Consider the following 13,362-nt stretch of genomic DNA (forward strand, 5'->3'; position numbering starts at 1 on the left):
TCTATACATGTTTTGGGAATTCGTAGTTTTGGTTTAGCTCGACTTGTATGGGCACTTGGGCAGGTAAGTGAGTAGAACACTCTATAATCAACTGTTACAATCTTGTTTTAGATTCATTTTACTTGATTATATTGGTTCCGGTGTGTGACCCAGGTCGAACACAGGACCTTCGTATATACTCCCTAAAATTTTATCTATAGTGAATCAGTCCAAAAAAAATCCAGGTGAGTTCATAGCAGTTTTGAGAAAATCCTGACATGTAGGGTATAAATTCAAGTCTTGAATTCAAAAGATCACTTCACAACGATATAGTTTTCACCAAACAAATGTGGCAACGTTAACAACAAGATAAAGCTTAAGACAAATCAAATCGAAATTTCACAAATTTACATACATGAATAATGCCATTTTTCAGTTTTTATTAAAGAATCAGTAAATTATTACTATTACTTATGGTTTTTCTTGAGTAACACACCAAACTTCTTCAACATTTTGCTAGTCTCAATAGAGTCTGTTCTCTCCTCATCATTATTATTCAGTATAGAAGCTGCTGTCTCCGCAGCTTTCCTCCATTGCTCACATTGAACCTTCACTCTTTTAAGCTCAGCTTCCACGGCTTCCGTGTTTGCCGTTTCCACTTTCTTCTCCATTGCACTCTTTAGAATCTGCAGCTCCATCTCCTTATCCATTAAACTCCCTCTCACTTCCATCAAATCCGATTCAAGCTTCTTCATAGTGTCCGTAAGGTCGTCTTCTTTCTTCTTATCTATTAACTGTTCCCGCAAATCTTCGATTTCACCTTTGGTTCTGTTCAGTTCTTCCGTTAACTCGGCCTCTCTCAGTGAATATCTTGACTTGACCGTCTCTGTTTGTTCGTAAGCGTTTCTTATCTGCAATGTGCTCTGTATATACTCTTCTTGGTACCTTATCTCTGCTGCTTCAACTGCAGATTTCAATTGGCTTATCTCATTCCTCGCAAGATTCATTGCTTCTTTCAGCTCTTCCACTTCCATCGACGATGATGAGTCTATACTGTTTGCTCTTTCTTCCTCGAGCTGTCTCACGAGTTTCTCCAAAGACCTTGCCTCAAATCTAGACTGCTCTAACTCGGACTCGGACTCAAAGAGCTTTGATTTCAGTTTCTGAACTTCATTAATAGCAGAAGACAAAGCAGATGAATCCATTCCATGTTGTCTCTGCATAGCTTCAAGCTCAGACTGCCATGTCTTGTCCCGCTCCTGTGAGAGTTTGCGCAGCTCCTCAATTCTTGAATCTTCTGAGGCATTGATCTCCATTAACTGATGTTTGGCATCTTCAGCTTCTTCTTGAGCTTCCCTTTTTAATGCTTCTGATCTGTTTAGCTCTTCTTTTGCCTTCTTAAGCTCTTCTTGAAGCTGAGATATCTGAGATTCCAGTTCCGGTATCTTTCCTCCTGTCCGCTTCTTCTGAATCTTGAAAAGCCAACAATCATATATACAAAATCAATCACATGACTGAGTACTTCACAACATAATCATATTCAACTTGTATACACCAAATCAACAAATCATTAACTGCAAAAGTACCTCATTGAGAGGAATTCTTGGAGAGCGACGATCAGCTACTGCTTTTGGGATTTGAGTTTTCGATATTGTCTTGGTTTTAAGATCGGATTCTGCTCCGCTTGGCTTGAGTCTCCGAGCAACTTTAGGAGCTGGTAAAGGAGTTTTCTTATGTGGCAGCTCCAATGATCCGGGTCTATCACACATAATCACATTGAAACAGATCAAAAACTCCAAGAACATTACACAACAACAAGAAGGACAAAAGTTGAGATTATCACCTTGATTTTGGAGTCTGCATTTTTTTGAGATCAAGAGGTTTAAAACCTTTTGTTTTTGGATATAATTTATTGCTTTATGATTGCTTCTTTGAATAATTCTGACAAATAGAACATGAAGACAAATGAAATATGTGTGAGAAAGAAGTAACAGAGGAAAACAAACTTATCATAAGCATATAGACAACAAACTCAAGGGAGGAGATAGAAAGCTTAAGCAAGTGTACAAAAAAAAAACATAAGAATAACATTACACATTTAGCTTCAAAGAGACTCCTACTGCCACCAAACAAAAGCAAAGACAGAGCAAATGAATATATGAAAATATTTAGAAACAAAGTTATTGTCAATGTCATGTCATCTATAAAATCCCCCCCCAAAGATAAACCCTATTACAAGCAAAGAAAGGACCAAGCACCAATATCTTCCACATAATCTTTTTGGTTGTCAAGTCACCCAATTATAACTTTTTTATTAAATAAAAGTTTTGGAATTATTGGGGGAGAAGAGACAGTTTCTTGTCATTTTGTAATGTGAGATTTGGTTTCATTGGGTGGATCTTCCCAAAAAAGAAAGACAGATCCAAAAACAGAATTACCCAGAGAACAAAAGAAAATGATTTTTTACATATACCTAAAACTAGAATCTTTTAACATTCTCTGCAAAAAGGGTTTATTACATAAAGTCATATAAACAAACAGAAACACTTTTGCTTTTTGCAGGAAACACAAAAATTAAATTTTTTGACTGAATCTTTAAGCTACCAACCAAAAATAAAAGAGTTTAGCTGATTAGAGTAGAGATGTATAAAAGCATATTAAAACCTTAAACCAACCAAAGATTTACACTTTCTGCAGCAGATTAGTAGAAGAGAAAACAAAAACAACAAAACTAGTAAAAATACCTAAAAAGATTGATGATAAAAATCAAAGGGAAAAAATCTCACTAAAAATTAGGAATATAAATCATGTGAAAGGAAGAAAAAATTATTTGAGTATTTGACAAAGTCGGAAGAGAAGTATTCACCTATACCGTCGCTTTAGCTTCTTTCTTTTTTTTTGTTGTTGGAGAAATCCGATTAAAGTTGACAAAACGAAAATGTTGAATTGTATAGACTCTAAGCCACGAACTTTTTTGATGATGAATTTGATCTTTCTTTCCTCTCTCTCTCTCGTCTGATTTGTTTTCTCACTGGCTGGACTCACGAGTCGTTTTTTCCCACTGAAGAAGAAACATTTATTCTTCAACTTATTGAAAAAATATATATCAAAAGTAACCCCTCAAGTAATGATTGTGCTGTTTCCACCTCGCCTTCTTACCACACAAAACAAAAAAAAACTTTAATTAGTCAATTATCAGTAGTGGCATGTAGCATACGTTGGATTCCTTTTTCGGTTTTTTTTTGTTTCTGTTTTGCAAATTAAATGTTTTGCTTCGGATAATAGAATTTTTTTTTTGTGGGGTTGATAATGAAATGTATCAATAAATATCAGGGGCTATTTTGAAATTAATTGATAGAATAGACCGAACGTGGAGGGGGCGTTTTTTTATTTAGCTACGCGCCTTGTTGACGCGCTTGAGTCACGTGCTATTGTTTGGCCTCATACTGCTACTTATGGAACAACGAACGGTCACGCAACCACAAGTCAGTTACACTTACACAAGGACACAAACCTAAGCATATCTTTTTATAAATGGGCAAAATTTGCAAAAAGTTTAATAAAACACAAAACACACATTAAGGTTTTCGTGTTTCATCTACATACGTTTCAGAGTGATATATGTTGAAGAAGCAAGTACTTAGATTATATTACTAGCAATAGAGTGTTGAAACTGAAAACATAAGAGTTGAGTTTTGGAATTGGAGAGCAACTCGTCAAATCTAACATGCATATGTGCTTGTGATTTTCTTCACATGTTTACCAAAAATAAAATAAAAAATGTGGTGGTGATTTTGTGAACAAGATAATTTAACCTGACTATTAAAATGAAAGTAACATTTACTGATCTCTAAACAAATAGTAAAACTAATAAGGTGGTGTTATTGAATGTTGCATTTTAAGGGAATTGAAATGGTTGTCCAAACCAAATCCATACCAATTTACTCAAAAAAATACGTTAGAATAATGAACTTCAACAAACTGAAAATTACTATGTATATTGAATTCAACAAAAATCCACTAAATTAAACAAATCCATATCCAAAATTCAATTACTTTGAACTTTGAAGAGTAGACATACAAGATCATGTGCATTGTGACCGCGTTAACATGAATGAACACGTTTTTGTTCCATTCTTCACGGGGCTCTATTTTTTTGACTCGTAAAGAAACCCTTCAGAAGAGAGCTTTGCATTACTTCAGATCTCTCTATTGCCATCATCGGATTCATTACTGATTTAATTTTGACTATAAAAAAAGTATCCAAACTTGTAGATTCTGGGTCAAATTTAACAGACCATAGTTTTGGGTTAATTTTGTAACTTAAAAAACTCAGCACTCGTTATTTGTTTCCTTCCGCGCCACAGCCTCCGATAATTTTTTTTTTTTTTTTTTTTGCCGCCGCCGGGATTTCCCGATTCCTCTCCACTCACCAGCTTCATCGGTGACAACTCACCTTTCTACTCTCCGGTTCTGATATTGTCGCAAAAAATCTGAATGTCGTAGGTTTGTTGCGTTTATCTCTGTTTTGACTTGGTTGGGTTGGATCATGTGTTGTTGTGCTTGTCGCATTAATTAGTGAGAGCTATAGTGAAGTGTCGTTTCTAGTTTATAATGCGCAATAGTAGCGTTTCCTCATGCAATTTCTAAAGTTCAAACCTTTGACCATCAGTTAACTGCGTATGTTCCGACAATTGTACACCACCTGCTCGATATAATGTCTGTGACACCTATCCTTTGACATTTGTTGCGTTAGTATACCTTGTTAATCTCTATTGAACTGGAAATTGGTTAGTAATGACAAAAAAAAATTCTTAAGTTGTGATTAGTGTGTGTTGAGCTGATGAGCTTCCAATTCATTCTTTTCAACAAAAAAAGTTATAGCTAACGCTTCCAACAACTCTGTTGCTAAAGCATTTATGCTGTGAAAAATGTCTTTCATGATTTATTTACCTTGTGGGGACGACTGATATAATGTGTGAAATTAACTGTGGCTTGATTTAGAGTTTTCATAGAATTTGAATTATGTGTATACATTTGGTATTTGATTACTTTTTTTTGTCTCTCTCTGAAACAGGCCCGTCCTGATATTCCAACTAGGGAAGGAAGACTAGCCTCCTGTTCATACACATATGAGTGTTTGCATATGAAGATTCAGTTGTGCCTGTTTGAAGAATCTGATACAATGGATTCTATTGCCTTCATCCTCGACGAAGGGATCATTTATTATGACAGAGAATGCTTTGTTTGGTTCGTTGGATGCTTCGCCGAGTGACATGTCTCTCTGGCTGAACCTTCCACAAACATTTCTTTTGCTAGGAAGAACTCGTTTGGATTAAAAAGGTTAACTGAAATGGCAAAAATGTTAAGATTGGGAGCTAGAGTTTCCCTCAGCAACAGTCAGGTGCCGGTAACATCAAGTGTTGTATCAACCATCAAGACCGAAGAGTTAATGAATGATCACATAAATTCCCTATGTAAAAATAATCTCTACAGGGAAGCACTGGAAGCGTTTGATTCTGCGCAGAAGAACTCAAGCTTCAAGATAAGGTTAAGAACCTATATCTCTTTGATATGTGCTTGCTCTTCATCAAGATCTCTAGCGCAAGGCAGAAAGATACATGATCACATATTGAAATCCAACTGCAAGTATGATACTATTCTTAATAATCACATTCTAAGCATGTATGGGAAATGTGGCTCGCTGAGGGATGCTAGAGATGTTTTTGATTTTATGCCTGAAAGGAATTTGGTCTCTTACACATCTGTGATTACTGGCTATTCACAGAATGGTCAGGGAGCCGAGGCAATCAAATTGTACTTGAAAATGCTTGAGGAAAATTTAGTTCCTGACCAGTTTGCATTTGGAAGCATCATCAAAGCGTGTGCTGGTACTGGTGATGCTGGGCTAGGGAAGCAACTGCATGCTCAAGTCATTAAGCTGGAATCCACTTCTCATCTTATTGCTCAAAATGCTCTGATTGCTATGTATGTTCGCTTCAATCAAATTTCAGATGCCAGCAGAGTGTTCTATGGTATCCCAATGAAGGATCTAATTTCGTGGAGCTCTATCATTGCTGGGTTCTCGCAACTTGGGTATGAATTTGAAGCCCTGAGCCACCTAAAAGAAATGTTGTCATTTGGTGTTTTCCATCCAAATGAATATATATTTGGTAGTTCTTTAAAAGCTTGTAGCAGTCTCCTTAGACCAGATTATGGTAGCCAAATACATGGATTATGCATTAAAGCAGCGGTAGCTGGAAACGCAATTGCAGGCTGTTCGCTCTGTGACATGTATGCGAGGTGCGGTTTCCTGAATTCTGCAAAGAGAGTATTTAATCAGATAGACAGACCTGATACAGCATCATGGAATGTGATCATTGCTGGACTTGCAAATAATGGTTACGCTGATGAGGCTGTATCAGTTTTCTCGCAGATGAGGAATTCTGGTTTTATTCCTGATGCCATCTCCTTGCGTTCTTTGCTTTGCGCTCAGACAATACCAATGGCTTTGTGTCAAGGCATGCAAATTCACTCTTTCATTATCAAGTGTGGTTTCCTGGCAGATCTTTCAGTTTGCAACTCTCTGCTTACCATGTACACCTTATGCTCGGACTTGTATTGTTGTTTTAAATTATTTGAAGACTTCAGAAACAACGCAGATTCTGTTTCTTGGAATGCTATTCTGACGGCATGTTTGCAACACGAACAGCCAGTAGAGATGTTGAGATTCTTTAAGCTGATGCTTGTGTCTGATTGTGAGCCAGATCACATAACCATGGGCAATCTATTGCGGGGTTGTGTGGAAATCTCATCTCTAAAATTGGGAAGTCAAGTCCATTGCTATAGTTTGAAAACCGGGTTGGTGCTTGAGCAGTTTATAAAAAATGGACTGATAGATATGTATGCCAAGTGTGGATCACTGTGGCAAGCGAGAAGGATTTTTGATTCAATGGATAACGGAGATGTAGTTTCATGGAGCACTTTGATAGTTGGATATGCACAGTCTGGACTTGGAGAGGAAACTCTCATATTGTTCAGGGAAATGAAAACTGCGGGGATAGAGCCAAATCATGTAACATTTGTTGGTGTTCTTAGTGCCTGTAGTCATGTTGGGCTGGTGGAAGAAGGCTTGAAGCTGTATGCAAGCATGCAAACTGAACACGGGATTTCGCCAACAAAAGAGCACTGCTCTTGCATAATCGACTTGCTAGCTCGTGCTGGCCATTTAAATGAAGCTGAGAAATTCATCGATGAAATGAAGTTGGAACCTGATGTAGTCGTGTGGAAGACTCTACTGTCTGCATGTAAAACCCAAGGAAACATTGATATGGCCAAAAAAGCTGCTGAAAATATTCTGAAAATCGATCCTTTCAACTCTACAGCTCATGTATTGCTCTGCAGCATGCATGCTTCTTCTGGAAATTGGGAAGATGCTGCGTTGTTGAGGAGCTCGATGAAAAAGCAAGATGTTAAAAAAATTCCGGGACAGAGCTGGATCGAAGTTAATGATAAAATACATATATTTTTGGCTGAAGATGTACATCATCCAGAGAGGGACGATATATATACAGTCCTACATAACGTCTGGTTGCAGGTGTTAGATGAGTGTGATCCGCAACACAAGAAAAGAATCCAGTTTATCCATGAGACCGGGTAAACAAACATATAAGTGATGTTTATTTCTCATCTAAGCAAGCACAGAGAATGCCATCACGTTACATTTGTAAGTTGCATCTTCTTCCTTCTTGCTCTAGCCATTGTGTCTCATTTTGTTTCCTTGCTTAGATAAATGCTGTTGACATATATCTTGCACTTTCCTTTTCTCTCATTTGGAGTCCACTGCAGTCTGTTGCCATGTGATTGATGCAGCATACAGAGTGGCCAGCGTGTCTGTTAAATTAAGGCAGTTGATGAGGTATGATTTCACTTGATTGTAACTAAATCTTGTTCTGTTTGGTCATCGTGAAGGAAAATTTACTTATTGCTGCATAAACGATGACAATTTTCAAGAATCACAATGTGTTTTTGTCTTGCTATTTTCGTTTTGCAACTGTAGGAGAACTGGTTACCCACATTGGATTGCAGCACGCAAAGGGGTTGGGAGTTGTGATGGGATATACTCATATACATTCAGTGATATCTACTACAACAGAAGGATACATCTCAACTATATCTGATGAGTTGAAGGTTGAGGATATATGATTTGAAGAAGGCCAAGGAAACTATATTCTGTGTATGTCTTAAAGCTTCCCCTACACCGTAATCTTATAAAACTGGTAAAATTAACTTTAGGTGGCTTAAGAGAGCGATATGACATGAGTTGGTTCAGTATCCTTGAAATTGGCTGTTTGTTGTTGTTGTTGTTGTAATCCTTGTAGATGCATCCAGGTATTGGACCTGTAAAAGCTCTATACACACAAAGCATTGACTGTCCTTGCGTTTTGATTCTGTGTATATACATTTGGTCTGACATCACCTATAATTGATTCGATGTATTGTATATATAAACATCAAATATGAGTACTCGAGTCGAGGGAGCAAATTAAAAATGAACATCCCAATTGATCAGCCTTATATCTACAGCTATATGGTAGCGAGGTTAATGAGGACAAACAAGGAAAACAAGAAACATTTTGTCAGTTAAATAGTATCAAAGATGAGAAATTGCTGCAAAAAAAAAGATGAGACAGACTCTACAGATGCAACAAAATCAAAATGTGTGGCAAAAAACTAGACAGACCAAAACAATAGTCGAGATAATCCTCATTGACAGAAGAAGTAAAGTAAGAAAAAAACCCTTTTGAGGGTGACATTTGGTAACCGAATGTAAAAACCGCTTTGAACGAGGAGGCAACAAGTGAAGGCTAAGCTGGCTTTTATTTCTACTCTCCAGGGACAGGGACACCTTGCTTGAGCTTCTCACGCTTGAGCTTCTTTTTGGAAACAGGCTTCTTCTTCCTCGGAGGTAGGTTCTTCTGAGCATACACGTAAAGCACGTAGTTGGCGATTAGGAACACAACAAGAGGAAGTCCAACAACAAGCAGCACGATTAATCCCGGGTTCAATCCTTTGGCTTCAGCAGCCGCCTGTCAAACCAATGTCACACCAATGTTTGCATAATTCATATACCATATACACACAATCAACATATTGGCACATATAAAGGGCAATAATAACTCAAATCAAAAGCAATTGTCCTGGGCAATGCATGTAAGGAATTATATAACACATGAATTTCTCAGATCAGTAACATAAATAGGCCCATATTCTCAAACTATATCATTAACCTAACCCTAATAAATCCGATTGCACATTCTGGGATCGCAGAAGAGGAGCTAGGTAAAATCATTTCAATTTCATCGAAGCACCGTTAAATTCTAACAAAAAGGAGCAAGTATAGAGAAGATTGACGGTACCTTTCCGGCAAAATCTTCTCCGTCCATGATTACGATCCAAAATATGTGAGATCAGCTCTCCAGTAACGTTCTAGGAGGATGAGGAGGAAACGAGGATCTGTTTTCGAGAGACAAGATTAATAAGACACAAAACACGAACTCACACACACAGAGGATAATATACACACGTGTTCACGATCCACTATACTACTATAGTCACTTACACTAATCAGAAAAATCTTATTTGTACCCCTTAACTCTTCAGGTATTTCGGATTTTAACCCGTATCTTTTGTTATGCAAAGTTAGGCCCATATTATATCTACCCATTCACCCATACGTATAATTGTTCCGTTTTGTATCGGCTTGGTTTCGAACAATGGCGGCTGCATTTTGTAATCAAAACTTCTACCAATTGCTTAAAATAATGGCTTCGAAGTTCTAATCAACCAATTTTGTGTTCTTATCTTACATACATTGAAAGAAAACACAAATGAATTGAATGTTACAACACAAATCAAAATCTAATCAAATAATCAAACACACAAAACACATAAATCTAATCTACAACAAATGGTCATCGTCGCTTCGAATGATAACGTTATGTTCGGGCACAGACCACGACGACGAACGGCTAGAATTCAAAGCCACGGTATTACAATCAGAGAGCGTATCTTGCAAACTCAGCAACAAATGCGAAGTGCTAAAACTCATGGTAGGTCTAGACTTAGGCACAACCGGTACATCAGCTTCACCAATCAGCATTTGCACCACTGACCTCATAGTAGGCCTAGCTGCTGGATCCGGATGAGAACAAGCCAGTCCCACAACCATGACCCGCCACATCTCACCTTCATCAAACTTACCTTCAAGCCTAGAATCAGCCGCTGCCGAAACTTTCCCTTCTTTATACAAACCCCACACCCATTCTACTAAATTCGGATTCACCCCAACATTATTATTATGTCTTTGCACGTTTAAGTCCTTCTCGATCGGTCTTCTCCCACTAACCACTTCCAAAACCACCGCTCCGTAACTAAAAACATCAGTCTTCTCCGTAGCACGACCAGTTAAAAGATACTCCGGCGCTAAATACCCCATAGTCCCGGCTGCAACAGTCGCTTCCGGCGACTTATCGTGCTCAATCTGTCTAGCTAATCCGAAATCTCCAAGCTTGGCGTTAAAATTCTCATCTAACATAATATTACTACTTTTAACATCTCTATGAATCACTTGATTCTCACACTCTCTATGTAAATAAGCTAACGCAGACGCAACACCAAGCAAGATCTTTTTTCGATGATCCCACGGTAACGTGAAACGTGACTCGAACAAAGCTTTATCAAGCGAACCATTTGGCATAAGATCGTACACTAACAAAATCTCACCTTTCTCGTGACACCATCCTTGTAACCTCACGAGGTTTCTGTGTCGTAAGCTTCCGATTATGGATAGCTCAGATAAAAACTCGTTCTTTTTGTCTTGTGAGCTGTGACTGCATCGTTTCACGGCGACGATGTCTCCTGTCTCAGGTAATATTCCTCTGTAAACAACTCCGAAGGCTCCGTGTCCGATGATTCGACTCTCGTTGAAGTTCTTTGTACCGGCTTTGAGTTCTTTGTAGCTGAACTCTTTAGGAGCTTTGATGATCTCCGATGCGAAAGAGTCAGATCTCTCGACTCGTTTGAACTTTTTTGAGTAGACCCAGAACAAAGCTCCGGCGAATAGTGCTAGAAAGAAAGCTCCGGCGGTTAGAACTCCGGCGATTGCTCCACGGTTCTCTTTGCAGAAGCTGTTGTGGCAAGACGAAGACGAAGTTTTCGATTGAGTGTTGCTTGAGATCGGAACCGCTGAAGAAGACGGCTGTGACGCTAACGGCGGCGGGGAGTTCACCGAATTAGCTTTCGGATTCATCAAATTAGCACGAGGAGGAGGTGAACCGGATCCGGATCCGAAACCCGACCCGAATGAGGAACTGAAGCTCCACCATTCGATAGTGTGACTCTCTGTGCTTCCCTGAGTTGAACCGGAGAATCCGACGAACATGAAGTCGTTCACGTATCGATCTAAATCGAGAGGGAAGGACAAAATCGGAACTTTAGGTTTCAGATTGGAGTAAGAGACCGATACGTTGAAGACCCGAGTTACTCCGTCGTATTCGATCCATGAATTGACGGTGTTGCCGCTCTTGAGATCGATGTTCACGGTGCCAAGATCGCCTGAAACAGATGAAACGACGCCGTTTACGTCGAACCCGACATGGTTACTATTAATGTCTTTGAAATCCACGTCCATTAAAGTATCGAACTCGACAGCGACGAATTTAGAACCGGACCCGTTGGGACCGGTGAGTCCCAACGAGCCACCGGCGAAGCCGATTGTGTTGGCGTCGGGGGTGATGACGAAAGCGAGACCACCGCCGATGGAAGAAGGGTTTACATTGGTGATGGAGAAGGAGAAAAAAGTTGAGAAGCTTGTCGGGAAGTGAGTTCCGGGTTGTCGGAATCTGATTGGGTTAGCGTACAAGACTTTACCGGAACCGGAGTTAGGTACAGAGAGGTCACGCGTGAGGCTTACGATTCCGTTGCTTAAACGAGCGTCACCGAGGAGCTTTAGGTTGCTTATAGCTAGCGTGGAGAAATCGAACTCTGTAGTAGTAGTAGTAGCTCCATTGAAGAAACAGAGCAAGATTGAAATAAAGAAGAAGAGTAAGAGAGACATTAACGATGGAGCGGACAGAGAGATGTTTTTTTTCAGAGATAAGCCATTGGAGAAGAAGGACGAAGAAGAAAAGATTCTTAATTTGAGAGAGAGAGAGATGATGAAAAGTCACGGGATGTGTATTGGGGCAATACTTTGCTTGGAGTAAAGTAAAGGAGAGGAAGAGACAAAGGAATAATATTGGGGGAAGAAGATGAGATAGAGAGAGAGAGAGAAAGAGACAGAGAGAGCAAAGAAAAGAGAATCCAAAGAGACAACGAATGAAGTCAGACAAGTGGATTGAGATGTAACGCCACGTGGGTTTCCCTAACGGCTATTGTTGGATATGGGCTTTGCCCCCAACATTCCTAAAGCCCAAACAGAAGATTCTAAAGAGATTTTGAGCCAAAAGTCTTAGATCAGGCCCAACAGGCCGCAGGGGCAAAATCGTCATTTTGCCAGGGGACAGAAGAAACCCTAGGTTAAGGTCCCACTATAAATACCTGACATCATTGTCAGGAAAGGGGATCCAAAAAATCCTGGGCAATTAGAGAGAGAAAAGCAATTATTTACAGATTAACTGCATTTTACTCTGTAATCGCCATTTTCCTGTAAACCCTTCTTCAAATTCTACGTTAAATAAAAGGACCAGATCTGATTAATCCCACTTTACCCTTATTATTTATATTATCGATTTCATACATCAACAGCTATAATATCTCTTTCTTGTTGGTCTGAAAATTTTTCTATGGAGAAAAGAAAAATTGTTATGATATGTCAAAGTGACTTTTGTGTGTTTCTGATTTTCTCACATACTAACAAATAACGGTCGTAGCACTTTGTATCATCATCTTTTCTTTATTCTAGTCGTTGTCGTTCGTTGAAGCTAAAGAGAAGAGAACCATAAAGTATCCAAATCTTTTTTGGGTTTTTTTTGGTAAAAAGGAAGTGATGAAATAAGCTGGCTCTCAACGAGTTGAACTCAAGACCTCCCCGCTTACTAAACGTGTGCTCCAACCAACCGAGCTACGAGGGCTGCTTTTGTTTGGGTAATTGACAGATTTTAACATGAATTAATATTGAATAACACAAACCATTCACATACAGTATATATATATACAGTCACCGGATTATATAGTTTTAGTAAAGTTTCCTTTTCTACTCTTAAATTTCCAAAACATCAAACCAAACAAAACTAAATTTTATTTATCTTAACGAAACGCATTGAACCAAGAAACCAAATCAACCATATTTGGATTTCACAAAACCAAAATACCTATAAGGCT

General features: G+C 38.8%; 3 protein-coding genes and 1 pseudogene across 7 annotated transcripts; 1 reads left to right on the forward strand and 3 right to left on the reverse strand.

Annotated features, from left to right (window-relative positions):
- Nucleotides 1–260: 260 nt before the first annotated feature.
- LOC104711895 (interactor of constitutive active ROPs 5) lies at nt 261–3,300 on the reverse strand. Of its 3 annotated transcripts, none has more exons than XM_010428671.3 (4): nt 2,846–3,300; nt 1,823–1,920; nt 1,566–1,737; nt 261–1,451 (listed from the first exon to the last, which is right to left on the reverse strand). In XM_010428671.3, exons 2-4 carry the CDS (start codon nt 1,840–1,842, stop codon nt 447–449), a joined length of 1,197 nt encoding a protein of 398 aa, XP_010426973.1. In that variant the 5' UTR covers nt 1,843–1,920; nt 2,846–3,300; the 3' UTR covers nt 261–446. The 3 variants fall into 3 exon arrangements, with proteins under 3 accessions (XP_010426973.1, XP_010426975.1, XP_019085270.1); XM_010428673.3 differs by lacking the exon at nt 2,846–3,300 and adding an exon at nt 2,074–2,268; XM_019229725.2 differs by lacking the exons at nt 1,823–1,920; nt 2,846–3,300 and having other exon boundaries at nt 1,566–1,814.
- A 789-nt stretch (nt 3,301–4,089) lies between these two features.
- LOC104711896 (pentatricopeptide repeat-containing protein At3g53360, mitochondrial pseudogene) lies at nt 4,090–8,497 on the forward strand (annotated as a pseudogene). Of its 2 annotated transcripts, none has more exons than XR_015566558.1 (4): nt 4,090–4,485; nt 5,057–7,705; nt 7,828–7,897; nt 8,039–8,497. The product of XR_015566558.1 is annotated as a pentatricopeptide repeat-containing protein At3g53360, mitochondrial pseudogene, transcript variant X1 (transcript). The 2 variants fall into 2 exon arrangements; XR_015566559.1 differs by having other exon boundaries at nt 4,092–4,485; nt 7,818–7,897.
- Nucleotides 8,498–8,599: 102 nt separating this feature from the next.
- LOC104711897 (DNA-binding protein S1FA1) lies at nt 8,600–9,566 on the reverse strand. The gene is made up of 2 exons (XM_010428676.3): nt 9,399–9,566; nt 8,600–9,068 (listed from the first exon to the last, which is right to left on the reverse strand). Exons 1-2 carry the CDS (start codon nt 9,423–9,425, stop codon nt 8,865–8,867), a joined length of 231 nt encoding a protein of 76 aa, XP_010426978.1. The 5' UTR covers nt 9,426–9,566; the 3' UTR covers nt 8,600–8,864.
- A 201-nt stretch (nt 9,567–9,767) lies between these two features.
- Nucleotides 9,768–12,737, reverse strand: LOC104711899 (L-type lectin-domain containing receptor kinase VIII.1). Its single transcript, XM_010428677.3, has one exon. It carries the CDS (start codon nt 12,095–12,097, stop codon nt 9,941–9,943), a length of 2,157 nt encoding a protein of 718 aa, XP_010426979.1. The 5' UTR covers nt 12,098–12,737; the 3' UTR covers nt 9,768–9,940.
- Nucleotides 12,738–13,362: the final 625 nt, after the last annotated feature.

The sequence above is a fragment of the Camelina sativa genome, chromosome 9 (genome assembly GCF_030686135.1).
Source record: "Camelina sativa cultivar CO46 ecotype springtype chromosome 9, ASM3068613v1".
NCBI classification, from domain to species: Eukaryota; Viridiplantae; Streptophyta; class Magnoliopsida; order Brassicales; family Brassicaceae; genus Camelina; species Camelina sativa.

Coding starts and splice junctions, on each gene's coding strand:
- LOC104711895 (XM_019229725.2), bottom strand. CDS start 1,784: ATGTTCTTGGAGTTTTTGATCTGTTTCAATGTGATTATGTGTGATAGA. Junction 1,452..1,565: donor CAAGAATTCCTCTCAATGAG/GTACTTTTGCAG, acceptor TGGCTTTTCAAG/ATTCAGAAGAAGCGGACAGG.
- LOC104711897 (XM_010428676.3), bottom strand. CDS start 9,425: ATGGACGGAGAAGATTTTGCCGGAAAG. Junction 9,069..9,398: donor GAGAAGATTTTGCCGGAAAG/GTACCGTCAATC, acceptor TTGGTTTGACAG/GCGGCTGCTGAAGCCAAAGG.
- LOC104711899 (XM_010428677.3), bottom strand. CDS start 12,097: ATGTCTCTCTTACTCTTCTTCTTTATTTCAATCTTGCTCTGTTTCTTC.